General features: G+C 41.3%; 1 protein-coding gene across 2 annotated transcripts in view; it reads right to left on the bottom strand.

Moving 5' to 3' along the window:
* Positions 1-20,971, bottom strand: part of PRELID2 (PRELI domain containing 2) — a 63,842-nt gene that overhangs the window by 19,993 nt on the left and 22,878 nt on the right. For both annotated transcript variants that reach the window (XM_032850930.1, XM_032850937.1), the window contains exon 5: positions 9,927-10,032. In XM_032850930.1, the coding sequence (XP_032706821.1) occupies positions 9,927-10,032 (106 nt within the window). The remainder of the gene's footprint in view (positions 1-9,926; positions 10,033-20,971) is intronic.

Raw genomic sequence — 20,971 nt, 5'->3', positions numbered from 1 at the left:
GTCATGATCCCAGGGTCCTGGGATCAAGCCCCGAATCGGGCTCGCTGCTCAATGGGGAGCCTGCTTCCCATCCCCACCCCCCGCCTGCCTCTGTGCCTACTTGTGATCTCTGTCAAATAAATAAAATCTTTAATAAATAAATAAATAAAAATAAAATAACCCTATGAAGTATGACCACCATCACTCTGTTTTGGAGATGAGAAAATTCAGGGTCCAAGATGTGAAATGTGATGTGTAGGAAGTAAAAAACCAGAGCATGGACCAAAGACGACTTCTCTGAAGCTTCACGTTCAATCCTGTGTTAAACACACAGCCAACCAAAACCTTGTTTCATGCTGAATGATCTTTCTAAAGGCAGAATATACTAGATTCAGGAATTGGTATCTGGTATGATTATTATGTGATATCTGTAATTTGCTTCAAAATATGTGAGCACATACAGTATCTTATTCAGGGGCCTGTGTCAGTTGTCCTGATGCAGTCTGGAAGCTCTGTGTGTTGGGCTATGAGCATTCTAATCAGCAAACCCACTCTCCAGAAACTTCACTTACTTCTATCCTTGAAAACAGCAGGGGCTTTGATAATTGGAATAAGGAATGTTAAAATTGTGAATTTTCACTGGTAAAGCTAGTGACTTCCTAATGAGTATGCCACATGGACTCACCTTAATTTCATTAGTGGAACTTAAGATACAGGGATCAGCTCAAAATTCCAGAGATAGACCCATCCTTGCACAATGAAGCTCTAAGATTCTATCCAGCAAGCCCTACACCAGCCAACTTTAGGGCTGGCACCCAAAGTTTATGCCTAGGTGGTCCTATGACTGCCCACTGGATCAGAAGATCTGGCTGCCTGAGGCTATCTTTAAAACAGCTGAATCCTGCCTTTGGAAGTGTCAGCTGTTTTCAGTGAACTAGCTGCTTATGTAATTCATGGTCAGAGCACCCGAAAGGACAGAGATTTAATCAAACATAAAACAGGTGAACTATTTTGTGCCTACTTATAAACAAACGGTTAACAAAATGTCTGCATGCGTTGCAGAACTTTTTTATAAGCTGGTAGTAAGGTTGTGAGGGTGCAGCTGACCTTTAACAATTTCTAATTATCATCAATTCCCAAGAGGTGTCAAAAGGAATTTAACAGTTGTACGTGCGACTTGGCATACCAATCAGTTGAGGTCAGAATGGTAGGCAGTGCTGACATTGCTCCTAGAGATTCCTGCCTCTTGGTGTTTATGCCCTGTGTAATCCCCCTCCCTTGAGGGTAGGCTACATCTAATGCACACAATACAAAAAAAGAAATGGACTTCACTTCTATGATTAGGAAACAAAAACTATGGCTTTTCCCTTGCTAGCAACCCCCTGCCCCCTCTCTTGCCTGCTGCCATGTTGTGAGAGCCCCATACGGCAAGGAGCCAAGGGCTCCTACCAGCAACGATGTGAATGCATCTGGAACTGAATCTTCCCCACAGAGCCTTCCAATGAGACCACAGTCCCAGCCAACACCTTGATTACATCTCTGTAAGACCATGAAGCAGAAGACCCGACTAAGCCATGCTCAGACTCCAGACCCACAGAACCCAAAAGACAGTAAGTGCGTGTTGTTGTAAGCTGTGGGGCGCCAGGATAATGTGTTATACTGCCACAGATGACTAGCAGAGTTTACAGAAATGAGGCGACCAAAAAGTAGCCAGGTTTTTCAAATGCCCATTTGGACTACTACAAATACCGTGTCTCAGGGTACTTGTGCATGTGTGCATGTGTGTTGTGTACAGTGTGTGTGTATACATGTACACACACACACACTTATATATACTGGTATGTACACAAGAATAGCATCTTCCATCTCAGGGAATTATATTCCACTATTAAAATGGGTTTTTATAAACCCCCTAAGGAAACAGCATGTTCAGATATCTTTAGCTAAAGCATGTGTAGGCCAGACCTTCTTTAAACTGATGTTCAAACTGTCTGACTTGCCCACATTGTTTCAGTGACAAATATTTCATGTGCTGTTGAATTCAGCTTCTCTCTGCTTCAGCCTCCCGATCAACACAAGAATAATGATGGCAAGAATAATGGGGCCTTGCCAGGAGAGTGGCTAGGATAACAAATTATTTTATTACTCACTGAAAATGTATTTCACAATCTTAAAAAAAAAAAAAAGAAAGAAAGAAAGAAAAATCTCTACCTGAGTACATCATGAGAGCTCTGCATTTCCATAGCTTTTGCAGTGTCTCCAAGCACAGAGACAATGGAGCTAAAAAAGCACACTTGCAGACAAGAGTGTTATCACCCATATTATCTCCTAAGCCTCGCCCAGAAGAAGAAAACTGGAAATATGCAAGAACCACTTGGGAGATCACTAAAAAGTTCTTTTGCTTTTGGTTTGGAATTTTGCAGGTTGGGGGCCGGGAGACTGGAGACTGAATTTGGGAGATTAGGAGACAGTTAGAACCAGTGTGTATGAAGCACACGGTCTCAGTGGGAACCGTTATCAAAACAAGGTGGCAATTTATTTGGAGGAGTGAAAAATATCTTATACTTTTTATGTATAAAACCAAGGCATAATGTTATGTATAAGGACATAATCATGTACCCATGGCATTAATATTTCATGGGGAGGGGACAAACAGGAAAAAAAAAGGTCTAAAAAGATTCACTGGGTATGGGTGGATGATAATGAAGAAAAGGCTGAAGATGAAGACCCAAAGGCTACCTTCCCAGAACTGGAGACAACTGCAGAGCCGCACGTACCCATGGAATATCCTGATCTCTCTGCTGTGTCCTTCTTCTAGGATCCCTGAGGTGGACTTGACTGGCTTGGGCTCCACCAGCCCTGCTTCACAGCTGTTGGCCATTCCCCCTAGGCTCCAGAAATGTGTATGATGCCTTTCATGTGTCTCAGACTTCCCTCAACCTCTATTTTCTGTCAGACATTTCTCTCTGTTTTCTGGATCTGTTTTTTTAATGTGCTTGCTTGCCTCAAGGCAAGTTAAAATATGTATTTAAGTAGTATACAGTGTGCTACTTTTCTGTGGCACTTTTCAACAGTTCCAACCTATCATGAATCAAAACTGTTCCTGAGAACCTGAAATTACGACAGGGACAGAGACTATGGTGGAGTCAAGAGACAACCGAATGCCTCTCAGACTAAGGAGAGCACCATATGGCACGCTCACTGGTGTCACCAGCCAACAGTAGAGTATATATAGCACCACTCTTCTGGACGGACTTGAGAAAAATACAGAGTAATGGTATACAGTCCATTGCTGCCATGGACAAAGATAGCTAGCTATCTCAAAAACAAACTTTTAAGCAGTTCCTCAAAAATTTAAACAGAATTACCACAGAATCCAGAAAAAGAATTGAGAGCAAAGACTTGAACAGATATTTATAGACCCATATTCATGGCAGCATTACTCACAATAGCCAAAAGGTGGAAGAAACCCAAGTGTCCACTGACAGATAAGTATAAATAAGATGTGGTACAAATACATAATGGAACAACGCTCAGCCTTAAAAAGAAATACTGACACACACCATGACATTGATAAACCTTGAAAACATTATGCTAGGTGAAACAAAAAGCCCAAATATTGTACGATTCCACTTACATGGACTACCTCAAGAAGTCCAATTCATAGAGACAAAAATAAAAGGGCGGTTGCTGGGAGTTGGGAGAAGCAAGGAATGGGGAGTTAACATTTTAGCTGCTGAGCTATTCTTAGGAAGGTGAAAAAGTTCTGGATTTGGATGGTGCTGACAGCTGCACAACACTGAATACACTTAATGACCGTAAACTGTATATTTAAAAATAGTCAAACTGGTAAATTTTATATAACATATACTTTATCCCAATAAAAAATCTTTAATATAGTTTTTAATATTTAGAGTGGGGGGAACCGGGAAATATTTACTGTAGGTTTACCTCTACTTCTAGATCTATGATTTTGGCAAGTCAAATAACATCTGGAAAACTCATGCTTCCTCTTCTCTAAGGCCCCACTTCCCAAACTCGCAGACTATCGCATGTACTCAACAGCTCGTACTCCGTCGTGCCCCCAGAAGTCTACGCCAGAAAGTATCTGTGCTGTGCTTGAATGTGGATTTGATTAGCAGCTCAGAAGTGAAGGTCCTTCCACCTTGAGAATCCACGATTCCCTAAACTTTCCAACTGACAGGTGACATTTTTGCCTCGTCTTTTATGTCACCAACCACACCATTCCCCACATCACCTTTACGGGTGTGTTTTCTTCTTATTGAAATGCACCTGGCACACACATTATATTAGTCTCAGGTCTACCACGTGATGATTCAGTATTTGTATGTACTCATACCATCTGTCAGTGGATATTTAGGTTGTTTCCGTATCTCGGCTAATGTAAATAATTCATTATTACATGGAGGTATATCTATCTTTTGAGGTAGTGTTCTCATTTCCTTTGGATGAATACCCAGAAGTGGAACTGCTAGATCATAGGATAGGTCTATTTTTTATTTTTTTAGGAACCTCCATACTGTTTTCCACAGTGGCTGGAAAACCACTTACATTCCCAACAGCAATGCACAAGAGTTCTCTTTTCTCCCACCAACAACACTGATTATTTCCTGTTTACTGACTCCAGTTACTCTGACAGGTGGGAGATGGTATCTCATTGTGGTTTTGATTTGCATTTCCCTGATAATTTGTGATATTCAACATTTTTCCCGTACCTGTTAGCCATCTGTATGCATTCTTTGGAAAAATGTCTATTCGGATCCTCTGCTCATTTTTTTTTTTAACATCTGTTTAGGGGTTTTGCTATTGTTTTTTGTGTATGGTGTAAGGAAGTGGTTCAGTTTCATTCTTTCTCATGTAGAGGTCCAGTTTTCCCAGCACCATTTGTTGAAAAGACTGTCCTTTCCCTACTGTATATTCATGGTTATTCTGTTATAAATTAATTGACCAAATAAGCATGGGTTGACTTCTGGGCTATTTTGTCCCTTTGATCTGTATGTCTGTTTCTAGGCAATACCATAAGGGTTTGATGACTACAACTCTGTCATATAGTTTGACATCAGGGAGCACAATGCCTCCAGCTTCTTTCTCAAGACTGCTTTGGCTGTTTGAGGTCTTCTCTGCTTCCATACAGACTCTAGGACTGTTTATTCTACTTCTGTGAAAAATGCCATTGAAATTTTTTTTATAATATAAAGATACTTCCAAGACAGCACAATAACAAACTCACAGTCCATAGGAAAGCAGAAAAAAGGATATAACTAACAGCTGAAAACACCCTCAACCTGTCTGGCACTCTGGAATTTAGAACAGGTAGAAGCTGGGTAAAACCAGAAGCAGGGAGCTCTGACCAGAAGGGAGGACACTCTCCAGCCATTCAAAACCCTTTCAACTACCAACATCAGAGCCCCTCATTCCCCTGACCATTCCAAGTTCTTCCATAGCAACTGAATTCCTTGCTTCTGCATTCCTCTGTCCTTCCTGTAAATACCACATCACCTTGCTCTAGCTCTAGCAAGCACGCCACATCTGCCACCACACACGCGGTTGCCTGAGGGCAGAGCAGGTAGATGTGGCAGTGGGATATAATCATTAACAGCACACTCTACAGCCCGCGAGGTCAGGGTTCAAATCCCAAGTTCACCACTAATTCTGTGACCTTGAGAAAACTGCTTTATGGCCTGGGACCTCAGTTTCCTGATGCATAAAACAGGACTAAAAGTTCCTATGTCACAGAGTTTAGAAAAGTAATTTGGAGGGGGTGCCTGGGTGTCTCAGTTGGTTAAAATGTCTGACTCTTGATTTTGGCTCAGGTCATGATCTCAGTGTCCTGGGATGGAGCCCCACACTGGGCTCAGCAGGGAGTCTGCCTGGATTCTCTCTCTCCCTCTACCCCTTCCCCCTGCTCACACTCATTCTCTCCCCACCAAAAAAAGTAAATAAAGCTGAAAGAAAGAGGAAGGAAGGAAACGAAAGAAAGAAAGGGGGCACCTGGGTGGCTCAGTGAGTTAAGACTCTGCCTTTGGCCTCAGGTCATGATCTCAGAGTCCTGGGATGGAGCCCCGCATCGGGCTCTCTGCTCAGCGGGGAGCCTGCTTCCCCTTCTCTCTCTGCCTGCCTCTCTGCCTACCTGTGATCTCTCTAACAAATAAATAAATCTTAAAAAAAAAAAAAAAAGAGAGAAAAAGAAAGAGAGAGAGAGAAAGAAAAGTAATTTAGGTAATGTGTACCATGCATAGTGCTTGGCATCTAGTAACCTCTTTTAACTACATTTGTTATTTTAATACCCTTCTCAGCACTGTCCATAGTGCCAAGCACCGAGCACCAAGTGGGGCTCAATAAATTCTCACTATCAGATGTTTATTCATTGCCTGTCAAGCTGCCCACCCCAAGCTTTTAGATACCTGTGAAATAAAGCTGTATAAGACACATATTCCACTCTCATGAATTCTCCTTCCTATTTGTGTCTCCAGCATCCCACCCAGTGCCTGGCATATAGTTGATACCCAAAGTGTATGTGGAACCAAACTTCTGAGTTTAAAACCTACTGTGTGTTCCTATGAGTTTGAAAAGAAACAAAAATGTAACCATAAAAACAAAGTATGAAAAAGCATGTGACTTCAATTTTTTTTTTAATTCTTGAAAACAGCAAGAACACATTATGTATATTTAACCTGTGTTTTTCAATCAACTGAAAACTTTCAAACATAGTTTTCACACATATTTGTGGAATGCATTAAAATTCCCACCTTGTGGGACGCCTGGGTGGCTCAGTCGGTTAAGTGTCAGCCTCCAGCTCAGGTCATCGGCTCGGGATCCTGGGGATTGAGCCCCAAATCGGGCTCCCTGCTCAGTGGGGAGCCTGCTTCTCTTTCCCTCTATTCCTGCTCCTGCTCTCTCACATAACTAAAATCTTTTTTAAAAATCTTAAATTCCCACCGTGTAGACAATTAAATTTAGGATCAGAGGGATAACGTGAGTTGTGCCTCATTACAAACACAAGGGGCTTTAGTGACTAGACATTAGAACAGCTTCTATTTCAAAAACCTAGTTGTTGACCTGGCTAACAGGGGGCAGTTGTCATTCGCCTGCCCGCAAACTTCCATTCATTCTAAGAGGAAAGTGAGGTCCGAGGGATATATAAAAAGTCAGCTTTTGTGTCAGAAAGGCCCCCAAATTACAAGTCACCTCCGAGTGAAGGGAGGAGAGAAAAGCAATCGCACCACTTTTGGAGGCACAGAAACACAAGCAACCTCACCTTGGGCGCCGGTATCCAGGGCCGGCTTCTAGCTGACAGACAGAGACAGAAACTTTGTGACTGCCTCACTGTGCTTTTTCTGGATAAAAATAGATATCAGATCCCACCTTCACCATCACAAAAGAGCCTCAAGGATAAAGTCCTAAAGTGAAAATAAAGGCATCTAAAACACTCTTCACGGTAACTTCCACAAAAAGCCATTTACGCAGGCTCCACTGTGAAGGTTTATCACGAAGTGAGGCTGATACAGGAAAACATCAGCACTTGGATAAAAGGTAAAAGACAATTTAGCACTAGTGGCTCCTAAAATTGAAAAGATATCTCATTAAACTAAGCCTCTGTAAAAAAAAAAAAAAAAGAGAGAGAGAGAAAGAAAGAAAAGGAAAGAAAGAAAGTCAGAAAAGGCAAACCTAGCAGGAAAAACATATTCTTATTTCTGAGCAAAAGTGAGAAAAAAAGAGAAATTAGTTGGGTTCCTCACTTTAAAAATTTATAGTCACACCCCTGGGGGGAAAAAAATATATATATATATGTTTATAAAAAATAAAATTAAAAAAAAAAATTTATAGTCACTTGATGATTTCTAGATCACATTCATCAGAAACCAACTGAGATAGAGCTATGCATTCTATCTCCTTTCTACTCATTTCCATATAAACGTCGAAGCACTGACCCAGCTACTCTGAGTTGAGGGGAACTGGGATTAAGATTAATAAAACCGCCTCTCTGCCATCAAGAACACGGAATCTACTGTGACACCACGCCAGAAACCTTTGGGACTATTGGCACATCCCACCACCTCCCTTCCCTGGGAAGTGACATCCCGACCCTGACCCACATACATCCCAAGTCAAGCCTTATTCATAAAACTTGACTTCCACCCACCTGGCATGCTTGACCTATGAAAGGACAATAAGAGTCCTTTCCAAGGAATTTGGAGATGAACGAAATAAGCAGACAGTCTCTTTATGGCCAGAGCTCTACAGACCATGCACACCTGGACGGTGGAGGCCCATGTCATACTCTACAGTCTGTGGAGCAGAGAAGAGAATCAAACAGTTGCATTCTCTGCTGAAGAAGGAGTAGCATGGGCTCCTGGCAGCTCTCTGTCCAGGCAGACCATTTTGAAGCCTGCCTGCCTGCCTCACAACCCTTGTACCCTTACAGTAATGAGCCTAAAGTAGTTTCTGTTATTTGCAACCAAAGAGTAGTAATAACTACAGAGGGAGTAAGACCACAACATAAATGCATCTAATACAGAGGATGGTGCTAAGGAGGCAAACATTCTGCTTTGTTTATCGGAACATATCTTGCACAATAAAGGGGCAAGGAGCAAGACTTGTTGCAAAAGATGGGAATGTGAGTCCAGACTCCACCCTTTGCTAGTCCCATGACCTTGGGTAAATCCATTTAGCCTATGCTTACCACAGTGCCTAACACAAAGCAGGTGCTCAGCATGTATATGTTAGAAAAAGGACGGCAGACTAGCAGCCACCCACATTTTAGGTACACTTATGCCTCCTAGACATTTCTCTTCAACACAATGGGACTAATAGTGTCTACTTTATGCATCTCACAGGATCAGAATATATACAACCAGTGATAGGTTCAGATTGATGGACAGGTCGAACATAGACCCACCTGAATTAATCAAAGAATATTTATACATTTTAAGTGGGGGTTGGCAAACTGTGGAGCCCACAGGCCAAATCCAATCCACCGCCTGTGTTTGTATGGTCCACAAGAATGGTTTTTACAAATGAACACTTGCAATTTGATGGTAGGAAACACTAACTTTGAGTCACAATTTACCTAACTGTTATGTTCCCCCAAAACAGAATTCCATTTTTCTGACTAGAAAAACTGTACTACAGGGGCACCTGGGTAGCTCAGTGGGTTAAGCCTCTGCCTTCGGCTCAGGTCATGATTTCAGGGTCCTGGGATCGAGCCCCACATCAGGTTCCCTGCTCAGCATGGAGCCTGTTTCCCCCTCTCTCTCTGCCTGCCCCTCTGCCTCCTTGTGATCTCTCTCTTTCTGTCAAATAAATAAATAAAATCTTAAAAAAAAAAAAAGATGTAAAAATAGAATAGTACTACTTAAAACACAGTATAGACCTTAGAACTGTAAGGGAGCCTCTGAATCACCTTCATGGAAGCCTAAGCTCCCACAAGCATGGAGTCTGAAAACCACAAGAATTGACCACCAGGAGCCTGTAAAAAGAATTACTTCAAGGGTTTGTGGGGATTAAATTAGATGAAAAATTAAAAATCCTTTTTACAGCAAGTGGTATATAGTAAGTGCTCAATAAATATTAAGTATTATCTCTTTTTAGGAAATAGTTGTCACCATACTGTATATAGTGAAAATATAATTGTTTGTTCTGATTATATCTCTTATTTAGACTCAAAGTATTTTCCATATAATTACATAATCTTCACTGGGATATTTTTTAATTTAATGGGTCAAAAATAGCACTTAAGGTTTACTGTGATTTGGATTTAGGTAACCAATAGCAAACATAATTATTTCTGCATCTATTTATTTTTATTAACTGTATTGTTTTTCTCATGACATATGCTCATGAGCCTAATTCAATAACCCAATGGGTTATTGGGTTATCCGTGGTTTCTTAAAACGAAAGTTGTTTCAAAGCAGAAACAAGCTTACCTTCTGGGCACCCTGTCTTAAGAATGTGCTGGCGAAAGTTTCCAGAATGCAGTTGAGAAAGCCAGCCCCTGTAATTGAAATCCTGCCTCTCTGAATAAACTCCGTCCTGTAAAAAAAAAAAAAAAACAAAGTGCATCTTTAATGTCATTCTATGTTTGGATATTTAAACTACAGAGATTGCCAACAGCATAATTATCACTTTTGATCAGCACAAAACAATGTCCATAATAATTCAATAATTGCCTATTACAACAAAATTTTTGTTAAAAAGAGACTTATAGCTTATATATACAATTATTTTATTCAAATTAAAGGTTATTTTTTCATATCGTTAAAGAGTAAATTTTTTTACTCAAAATATTTTTAACTATGAGAGGTGATGAATGTGTTAACTGACCTTATTACAGTAAACATTTTGTAATATAAATTTTCATAATATAAATATACAAAATTATGTTGTATATGTTAAACTTACACTATATGTCAGTTATAGCTCAATAAAGCTCAGGGAAAAAAGAAAACATATAGCTGCATTATTCTAATTATAGCAACTGCAGAATATAGGATTTTGAGTCATACCTACGACATAATCCCATGATAAAATTATGATAGTTGATGTCTGTACTCTATCTTTAAAATGTTACTCTACTTGACCCACAACAAACTTAACTAATTCCCAATTATATATATAATTATGAATATTATATTCATTCATGTACAAAATGGCTCTTAAAATTGAATCTGAGATAATTAACGGATGTGTAACTTTGATTAGATTACTAAAACTCTCTTAACTCAGTCTCCTCATGTACAAAATGAGAATAACCATAGTATCATCCTTTCATAACTACTGTGAGAAATAAATCAATTAATACACATAATGGGAACATGAAGTGTTCCTGAGAAACAATGAGTATTTACTAAATGTTAGCCACTATTACTACAGAGAGACAGGCAGTAGAGACAGATTGGAAAGACAGAAGCCTGGGATAACTTCTCTTATCCTTGAGGGGAGAGGCTGGTATGATTAGATGTGCCACTACGCTATTTAAAGTTCTACCAATACGGGCATCTGGGTGGCTCCCTCCGTTAAGCATCTGCCTTCATCCAGGGATTCAGCCCAGCACCAAGTTCCCTGCTCAGTGCGGTGTCTCCTCCCTCTGCCCTGCCCCTGCTCCTGCGCTCTCTCTCAAATAAATAGATTCTTTAAAAAACAAAGGTCTACCAGTATTATCTCCACTTCATAAAATGGATTAGGTAACACTTGAGAGTAACATCAGAAAGATGGCAGAATAGAAAACTCCAGGTCCTCACTACCCCCATGGAGGTTCCAAGTTAACAGTATATGGACCAACTTGCCTTTGGGAGAACTCCACAGTTTGCAGCACGCCAGGTGAGTACAAAGTCAAGAAAGCCACACCGAAGTGAGAAAGGAAGTTCACTCCATGTACCCAGCTTAGCTCCCATCCACAGAGCAAAGCACTGTGCAACTGAGGAAAAACTCCCCACTTCTAGCTTCTCCCATGGGAGGCAAGCAGAAGAACAGAATATCCAGTATTCTGGCTTTACAAGAGGGCTGCCCAACTCTCACCTGACTCAGAATGCTGAAAGGAATGGCAGGATACTTTGGGGGCTGCTGAGAACAAAGGTGAGTGTGGTGGCCTATTAGAGCACCGGACTCTGCAGTGCCCCAGACAGATACCAGGTACAGCAAGAGGTCATGGCAACTGGAGAACAGGGGTAGACCTCTTTAACTATAACATGGAGAACACTAGGAGAAGGAGAGGAAAAATGAATTGGGGGGAATCAGGAGGGAGACGAAGCATGAGAGACTGTGGACTCAGAGAAGGAGGGAAGGGGGTTGGAGGGTTGGGGAGCCTGGTGGCGGGTATTAAGGAGGGCACGGATTGGATGGAGCACTGGGTGTGGTGCATAAACAATGAATCTTGGAACACTGAAAAAAAAATTAAATTAAGATGTTAAAAAAAAAAAAAGAAAGAAAATTTCACACACAAAGCTAGAGAACAATCATCCTCAGAAAAGGTTTGAAAGACCTCCAGAATCTCTATCCGAGCTGATTAGTGAAGGTCTTCCACTCAATGAAGCCAGTCCATTAAGACTGGGGAAGGCGGCTGTTTTTTCAAATGCTTGAGTTTCCAGAAAAGATCGTGAAGTATACAAAGAAACAAAGAAACACGGCCCACTCAAAGGAGCAAAATACACCTCTAGAAACCAAGCCTAAAATAAACGGATCTATGACTTATCTGACAAATAATGCAAAACAATCATCTTAAAAAAAATCCTCAATAAACTAAAAGAGAACACAGAAAGACAACTAAACAAAACCAGGAAAATGATGCATGAGCAAAAATGAGATTATGAACAAAGAGTAACCATTTAAAAAGCAAACAAACAAACAAATTCACAAGGTGAAGTAAAAATAATTGAGCTGAGAAATGTCCTAGAGAGATTCAACAGCAGACTTGAACAAGCAGAAGAATCAGAAGACTTAAACACAAGTCATGTGAAATTATGGAGTTAAGGGGAGTGAAAAGAAAAAAGAATGAAGAAAAGCGAGACAGCTTAAGGGACTTATGGGACAGCACCAAATGATCAATTGTACACATTATGGGAATGCCAAAAGCAAAGGAGAGAACGGGGCAGGTAGCCTATTTGAAGAAATAATGGCTGAAAACTTGCCAAATCTGAGAAAGGAAATAGACATCCAAATTTAAGAAGCTCAATGAATACCAAAAAAAATCTAAAGAGTCCTACAGTCAAGACAGATTATAATCAAGCCATCCCCAAGTAAAAATCTTGAAAGCAGCAAGGGAAAAAGCAATTTATCACATATAAGAGAACTCCAATGAGATTTCCAGAGAAATCTCATGGCCAGAGTGGCTGAGTGTCATACCAGCGAACAGAGGCAGAGTATTCCAATAAGGAAAACCACAAGGATCCAAGCAAGAGAACACAAAGAAACAGAGAATGTCTGAGAGGCCCCACGTTATCTGAAAATGCCCAGTACTTAGTAAGGAGCTTAACAAATTCTGTTCATAGGAATGACCAGAGCATAAGATGGGCACAGCAGATATTAGGAGAGGAGACTGGAGGACAAATGGAGACCACCAGATGGCAAATGGTTTCCTCATGCTGAGGAGTTTAGACTTTATCCTGCAGGCAGCAAGGACTCCACTTCTGAGGCCACCAAGTAACAGGTGCGGACAAACAGTTACATGTGCGCCACTGACTAAATAGCTTATTGCCACCCTTAAATGCTTTCAGACCACCTCCTATCCCCCATTTGCAACAAAGTACCCACACTCAGTGAGTTCAGTAAGCATTTGTTATGTGAATAAATTCATAAATAGTAAATTTCTTTGTAACCAAAAATATTCAACAAAGTAAATATTTCCTCTAGCTTCATCCATCTCTACAGAAAAGAGATGAGAGCCATGTCTCCTGTATGTGGATTTGGCGGGGGTGGGGGGTGTGCATATATATATATATATATATATATATATGACACATTTGCTCACACCAAGATACATACTCGAGGAAAATTATGGATCCAAAAAGCTGTGATTTGGGTAAAAAATAATTAGCATAACTCTTATTAGACCTTCTAATTCTCTAGTAGCAGGAGCCTCTACATTTCGATTGTGCATTCCATAAAAGGAAAGCTTCTCTCTCTCACACACGCAGAATTATCCTAGCCAATCTGACATAAATAGTCTAAGCAAATAGTCAGTCTAGGCACAGCAGCTTCCACCTCTTAGATTTAAGCCTATTTAAAATGATTTGTTCATGTAAAACTATATCCTAGTGACACTAATCTTTCCTGTCTTTATTCCAGATTAGTCAGAGTAGAATTTTACAGTGATTTTAATATTTAAAAATGAAAAGTTGAGCAGTCTTACACTCTTGGGAGAGATAAACTCTTCAGTCCTCAAGGCAAGTGTAGGTGAGGGATTAATAAAAGTCTCTGTTACATCATACTCTAACCAATATTTCTTTCTGCTACTTTTGGGAGATGTAATTGCTCAGAAAAGCACTCTCCAGGCTTGCCCACATATCAGAGAATAACAGGGCAGTAAAGCGGGGTCATGCCCTCACCATCATTGAAATGAGTTTATCCTAGCATATTTTAAGCCTGCTAGAGAAGAAAATGTTGCACTTTCCCTCAATAATTCATTGACAAAGCACATCAGACATTTTCTTCTTACTACACATAGCCAAAGTAAATCCCTCATGCTAGATAAGCCTTCTTTTAAGTTCCCTGGCAAAACACAGCAGGTTGCACAAGATACAATTTAATTTCAGCTCTTAAAAAAAAAAAAGCACGAAAGAAAAGATGGACTGATGGATGGAAAGACGAATGGACAGAGCTAAAATATGAAAAGAATCTCTGGATGTTAGAATTATAGGTTTTTTTAATCTTCTCCCTTTTACTAATTTTCTATAATATGTATTACTTAGTAATCACCAAAACCAATAATAATAAGGACCTGAGGATCATTTCTATATAAATAAAAAGTGATTCTTCAAAAGGCTCTGCGATCCCAAGGACAATTCCCAGTAAAGGTACATGCTAACTTCTGACATCATTCACTTTAAATCTTGTTAAACCACCTCTTGATTTCCTTTTTCCCACACTGTGTAACCTCTGGTTTTTGTGCCTTTTGTCCTGAGACTTTCCACTGCCCCCAAGCTTCAAGTGTTTGATGTTTCACTCAAGAGACATAAAGACGATTCAGGTTTTCCTACATCTGTCTTTTATCCCTGTGAAGCCTAAAGGAAGGACCAATCACGTTTATGTTACATACCCAGGGTCACTTTCACTCTTCAACAGTGTGTATTATGTATCAGACACCGTATGATCTTCTGAGGTTGTTACCCTTAAAACATTTTCTCTTTTTTACACATGAGGATATTGTGGTAAGAAGTTGTTCGATAACTTGCCCAGGGTCATACAGTTTGGTGGATGGACATTCATTACCTACTGCTTCAAAACCCCAGTCCTGCTCCCATGTCAGTTAATGACACAGCCATCCTCCTCGTCTATGACACTAGAGACCGCAACGGGTTATAGTATTCCGTTCCTAAACAACCCAAACACTCAGCCAGTCAGTAGATAGTGTTGATTTTACTTCTAACGGCCCCTCAGCAGCCCATGCTGTTCTCTTCCCTGCCACTGCCATGGCCACTGCCTGGGGTTAGCCCAGCAATTTTCTCTCTCCCGGACTACAACTGCCTCTCATGGGGGATCCTGGTCTCCAGTGTACGCTCTCTATAATCCACGCTGCCCAAATCAGTTTCCTAAGCACCGGCTGATCTTGTCAGGGACCGCTTACGAAGCCGCAGAGAATACACCCGCGGAGCTCAGCGGAGATTCATCCGTATCACTTCATGTAACTTGTCCGTTCATTCTCACTGGCGCATGGTGTTCCCTTGCTTGAAAACACTCCACATTATTTCTCCGATTGACTGAGGATGAACATGTTACAGGGAATCCAGGTACACAGGCCCGCAAGTGTCTCTAACATAGAGATGAGCTGAATGTCTGGGTCACAGGACATGTGCAGTTTCAACTTGATGGCAAATGTCTTTCTAAATGGTTATACTTGTGTGTGTTTTTTTTCTTTACTGCTTCGGTGCCAATTGCAATGGTTAGCATATGGTAGAAAAATCAATAATGCATTAGGAACAAAAGCATGGAGAGAAGGAGAGCAGGGAGAGAAGAGAAGGAAGCAAAAGAATGAGAGAATTCATAGCACATCTCAATACCCTGGTCAGGGCAACTGAACAATGTATCTCGAGATTTCTACCTGCTAAGGTCAGTAGGGGGCACCCTTCACCTGGCTCAAAGATAAGTCACCACAGTTCTGGAAAATTACGGTAGGAGGAGGCTCCCTGAGGTGTGTGGCGCCTGTATCAGAATCACATCTCTTGCTCTGTCTGCAGGCAGGCATAATCCAACACAGAACACAACAGAATCATGACAGAGAATGCACACCTCAAACCTAGGAACGTCTTTGTGAAAGTGAATGCCAGTTTATACAACCAGTCTCCTACTTTCAGGTCATTTAAAAATGTGTTTCCTTCCAGATTGGGGAAAATAAAAAAGTTCGGGGGATATGTGGATAAATTAATTCCCAGATCATGCAGCCACTAGCTCTGAATCCTCAAAACGGCAGTTTCCGGGAAAGCAAAAGCTCTTAATGAGATCCCGGCCTTGAATTATTGACTGGTTAGGTATGGCAAATCTTGCCTAATTGTTTTCATGATGGGAATTTAATTAAAGTGTCTTTGAGGGCGAAAAAAGTTTCCACAGATATTCCTGTTGTGATGACATCTCAGTTCTAATCATGGTGATTCTGGCCTTCTCCTGTGACCACACAGAGGGACAGCCCAAAAGACAGGCAGGGCCTGCAGGTCAGATTGCCTGCTCCTGCTCAGTGGGCCCAACAGTGCTGGAGACACTCTCCGGCTCCTACATGAATTCCACCATGCCAGAATACAGGGACTCTCCCACCCCGTCTTACCAAGCCCACTCATATCATAATGCTCCCTCAGAGAACCAATCCAATTGGCAGAGTTCTCAATAAGTGCTAAGCAGTCTTAGCCTTCACACACACACACACACACACACACACACACACACACACACACACTCGGAAAGAGAAAAGGAACATAATTAAGGATGTAGTTTTTAGATTGACACAGAATGGAGACCTGCCAACATAGGCAAGTACCTAATGCTATGTGAGGTTCAGCCTCCTCAGTAAAATGGGATTAATAATACCTATTCCATTGGTTTTTCCACAGGAGGAATAAGGTAGTATGTGTAAAGCACTCAGTGTCATCTGGGTAAGCATTCCGTAATGTTAGTTAATTAATACTAACCCACTGCTATTACTGCCACTAATAATAATGCCATCTGCTACTACCACCATCAGTATTCCCATTCACACAAAGACAAACAGCATGTCTGGGCAGTTAAATGCTCACAGCACAAATCCAACTCTGGTCAACTCCCAAACCTGTGCACCTCAGTAAATTCTAGGTGACACTCAATCACCCTAACCCACTTGGCAACGAATCCCTCCCGACCCATTCTGGCATTCAAAGCTCTTTGCACGCTGGAGCCCTCCCATCTTACCAGCCTCCTCCTCACCCTGCTATCACACATCACACTCGCACACTCTGCACAACAGCCATGTGAAACCGAACACCCACTAGCCTCTCTAGCCCCCAGTCCTGGGGCCCTCCCCCTCTGAGCTGCTCTCCTCTAACAAGTCCCAGGAATGGGTTATTGACCAGAGTCCTAAATTATTAATCATGAGCTGCAGCAGGAAATTCCGTAATATTATGGAATTATCAAGTGGTGGAATCTCAGGAGCCCAACAGCCTAGCGCAGGTACGTATTACAGGGCAAGGTGGCTCAGTCTCCTAAAACGCGGGTTTAAGAACTGATCATCAATTACAATTGATAACTTTTTTTTCTTTAAACGAGGCTCCACATCCAGTGTGGAACCCAACACAGGGCATGAACTCATGACCCTGAGATCCAGACCTGAGCTGAGATCAACAGTCGATGCTTAACCGACTGAGCCACCCACGTGCCCCATATAACACTTTTTAGTAGCCCACCATGGTATTGCATTAAGTCCTTTATATGCATACATTTCCATTAATTCCCACAACAGTCTTATGAAGTAATATTAACCCCATTGTACAGATAAAAAAAACAGGTTCAAAGAGGCAAATTTGCTAAGGCCTCACAAAAGTAAATGACAGGGCCACTATTTAAATCCACACAGTTAAGCTCAGATCCCATATCCCTTCCAGCAACCCTACTACCTAGAAAAAAAATGTCTATTTAGGGCAAGCTTTATTGACATCTGAGTGGTGGGCAAAGTTTCAAAATCTACAACAGTCTGTGAGCTGGTCCATTCGGAGTCTTGCCTTGGGATATCAGGCCTCCTGGAGCGCACATCCCATTTGGTGCTGGCTTCAAGGACATGCCACCTGTGCTGTTGCATGGTTTGCTACACACTTGGTTAAATGATCTATGTCCCTATTCCTGAAATTCTCAACTACTATGAACAAGGGACTTTGTTTCTTGTTTTTGTTTTTTGTTTTTGTTTTTGTTGAAGATTTCACCCATCCATTTGTCAGAGAGAGCGAGCGAGCAAGAGAACAGCAGGCAGAGGGAGAAGCAGGCTCCCCATTGACCAAGGAGCCCAATGTGGTACTCGATCCCAGGGCCCTGACCTGACCTGACCTGAGCCAAAGGCAGATGCTCAACTGACTGAGCCACCCAGATGTCCTGGGACTTTGTATTTCCATTTTGCACTAGGCCCTGCAAATTAGGTAGCTATTCCCCCTCTCATTTCCAATGCAGGTCTATACAACACTGCCAAGTGCCATCCCCTTCGGGAGTTTTCTGAGATGTGGAGAAATGCGTGCTTCAGTTTAGCAATACCTAACCTTATACAAGCCTCAAACACATGCAAACCCTTAGACTCATATATCTACTTCTAAAAATGTGTCCTCAGCAAATAATCTTAGTTGAGGGCTTAGAGCAGCCTATAAAGATATTCATCACACCATTATGTAGAAGAGCAAATAATGAGAAATAATGCAAATGCCCAATACGGGCATTTAATAAAACACACCAGAATAATTTTATCCAACAAATACATCTAAACAGCCATGGAAAATCATTTTTAAACGACATATTTAATAAGGAAAAACAGTCCCAAATGTAATGTTAAATTAATGTAAAAGTCAGAACACCATGTACAGTGTGATTCCATGTTTGTAAAAATGATTTTTCTGCCGAATGAGTAAATAAACTGTAGCAAGTGCAGCATGCTCTAGGATGGTACGCCACACAGCACTGGAATGAGTACAGATACACCCAGAGGAGGCTCCCAGACATAATATTCAACAAAAGAAAATGGACACAGCAGAGTACATACCCTGATTCTGTTCCACAAGAAGATCAAGAACAGGTAAAATTAATCTATAAAGATGGCGGTCAGAATACAGGTTCCCTTTGGGGCCACGGACTAGAATGAACACATACCTGAAGAGGGGATGAACATACTGTTTTTTCTTATCTGTATACTTCAACTATGGTGAATAGGCAATACTTGTAGAAAAAAAAAAGAGGAAAGATTATCGGAACACATGATAACAAAGGATATTTGGAATAAGATTCATCCAAACTAGAACTATGTGAGGGTTAGGTTTTCCTGTCGTCAGACAGAAGGCTGCTGAGTCATCTCTGAGCAGAAGGGAGATTAAAGAACAAGCTAGAAACCACCACCTCAATTCCTCTCAGCACTGCAACCCTCCTGAGGTCAGACACGTAGAAAGGGAACTGCTTCCACCTCCACATGAGATGTCTCAAAATGAAGCTTTAAATGCAGACCAGGAAGCTGAAGTCCACCTGGCTTTTTTACTTTCCGTCTCTTTTCTTATTTCCTATATTATCCTTGATTGGAAAGACAACAACCAAGGTCCCAGATGTCGATTCTCAACCTGATGGAGAAGACAGATCCTTAAATGAGCAGACGGGCATCAGATTCCTGCTCTGTTGTCCTAAGACCTGTAGGTTGCTCTGCATGGTATCAATGCATGGTGATAAAGTATTATAACTTTTAATACTCAACATATTTACTTACAACAGATTTAAGAAACTAACCAAAAGAGAAAAAGAAAACTTACGGAGCATCTCTGATCCATAAGAGCCGAGACTGCAACACAATTTCGACAGTAGTCAGACTCACTGAAGTCTCCCTTCTTCCTCTGTGACTTCCACAGAAAATTCCTTTCTGACATAATTTAAGAGGACCCTCAACTGAATTCTATTAAACTTTCCAGGAAGGTGCTTCTGCCAAAAAGTGTTTACTGTTTGCCTGACAAGCCAGGTTATCAACTGGTCATGCTATTGGAGATTAACAGGAACTTTGTGAAAAATGGGGTTTCAAAGAGGAGCTAGCAGTGTGTTTCCACTGGGACCACAAGATACAGACCAGATATCAGGAGCTCCCAAATCTATGTGCTCAACAGACTCGCCTCAAGAACTTCTAAAACACCGAATCCCGAGCACCAGCCCAGGCCTACAAAACTAGAGCCAACACAACAAATCTCCGTTTCACCTTCCCCCGGAATCCTGCACTAATACACAACCCAAAGGGCAAAGAAGATGAAAACAAAAAGTCAACAGGCGTCAACTAAGATATTTCAAAAGTTCTTACTTGTAAAAGGCACAGAATGCTCCCCTAACTAAACTCTTGTTTCCAGTTCAATTATCACCGCTATTTTCAATCAAACAGCTTACGCCACTAAACTGAAAATTTATTCCAACAACTTTCATGCATGTAGCGCCTTATACTCTCCAGGTAGAGAGCATTCTCCTTTGTTATTTGTTATCTCAGTAAATCTTCACATTACTTTATGAGGGCATTCAGGCCAGCTTCCTGCCTTTCCCAAAGTCAAACTGATGTAAGTGACCCAGCAGCAAAAACCAGGAGCAAGGTCTCCGTGTTACTGGTGATTTCAAGATCTCCTCTATGTTGAATTTCCTACCAATTCATCTTGGACTTGCCCAGTTTGCACTTGACCCTCTTGCCAATTCCACCCCTTCTCAGTTTCCTCGTCCCCATTTCAGCACATGAGCAGCACGATCTGCCGTTCTGTCAACAAACAGCACAGAACCCCCTCGGCAAGCATCTGAGCACTGTGCTATGTACTGAAGATACAGCAGGACTGGAAACCAGAGAAGACTCGGATTATAGGAACACAAACATAAAAAGCAAATGGTTATCTTTTAGAGGGCAGTCTTTTGTACCAAAAATAAGACTCCTGCCCAGATACCATATTTACACAGAAAAGGCCTTGTTAATCAGTTTTCTGTAACTGGCAATGCATTCTAATTGTCTGATCACCCCCTGCTACCCTGGAAATTAAGGTGAATATAAGCACGGGGTATTATGTCTTGGGATGAATATGGTGGTACTTATCTGGGTTAT

This window comes from Lontra canadensis, unplaced genomic scaffold, assembly GCF_010015895.1.
Source record: "Lontra canadensis isolate GAN:19392208 unplaced genomic scaffold, GSC_riverotter_1.0 scaffold4, whole genome shotgun sequence".
Taxonomy (NCBI): domain Eukaryota; kingdom Metazoa; phylum Chordata; class Mammalia; order Carnivora; family Mustelidae; genus Lontra; species Lontra canadensis.
The sequence above is the reverse complement of the archived record's forward strand: the minus strand, read 5'-3'. Positions and strand labels throughout refer to the sequence as shown.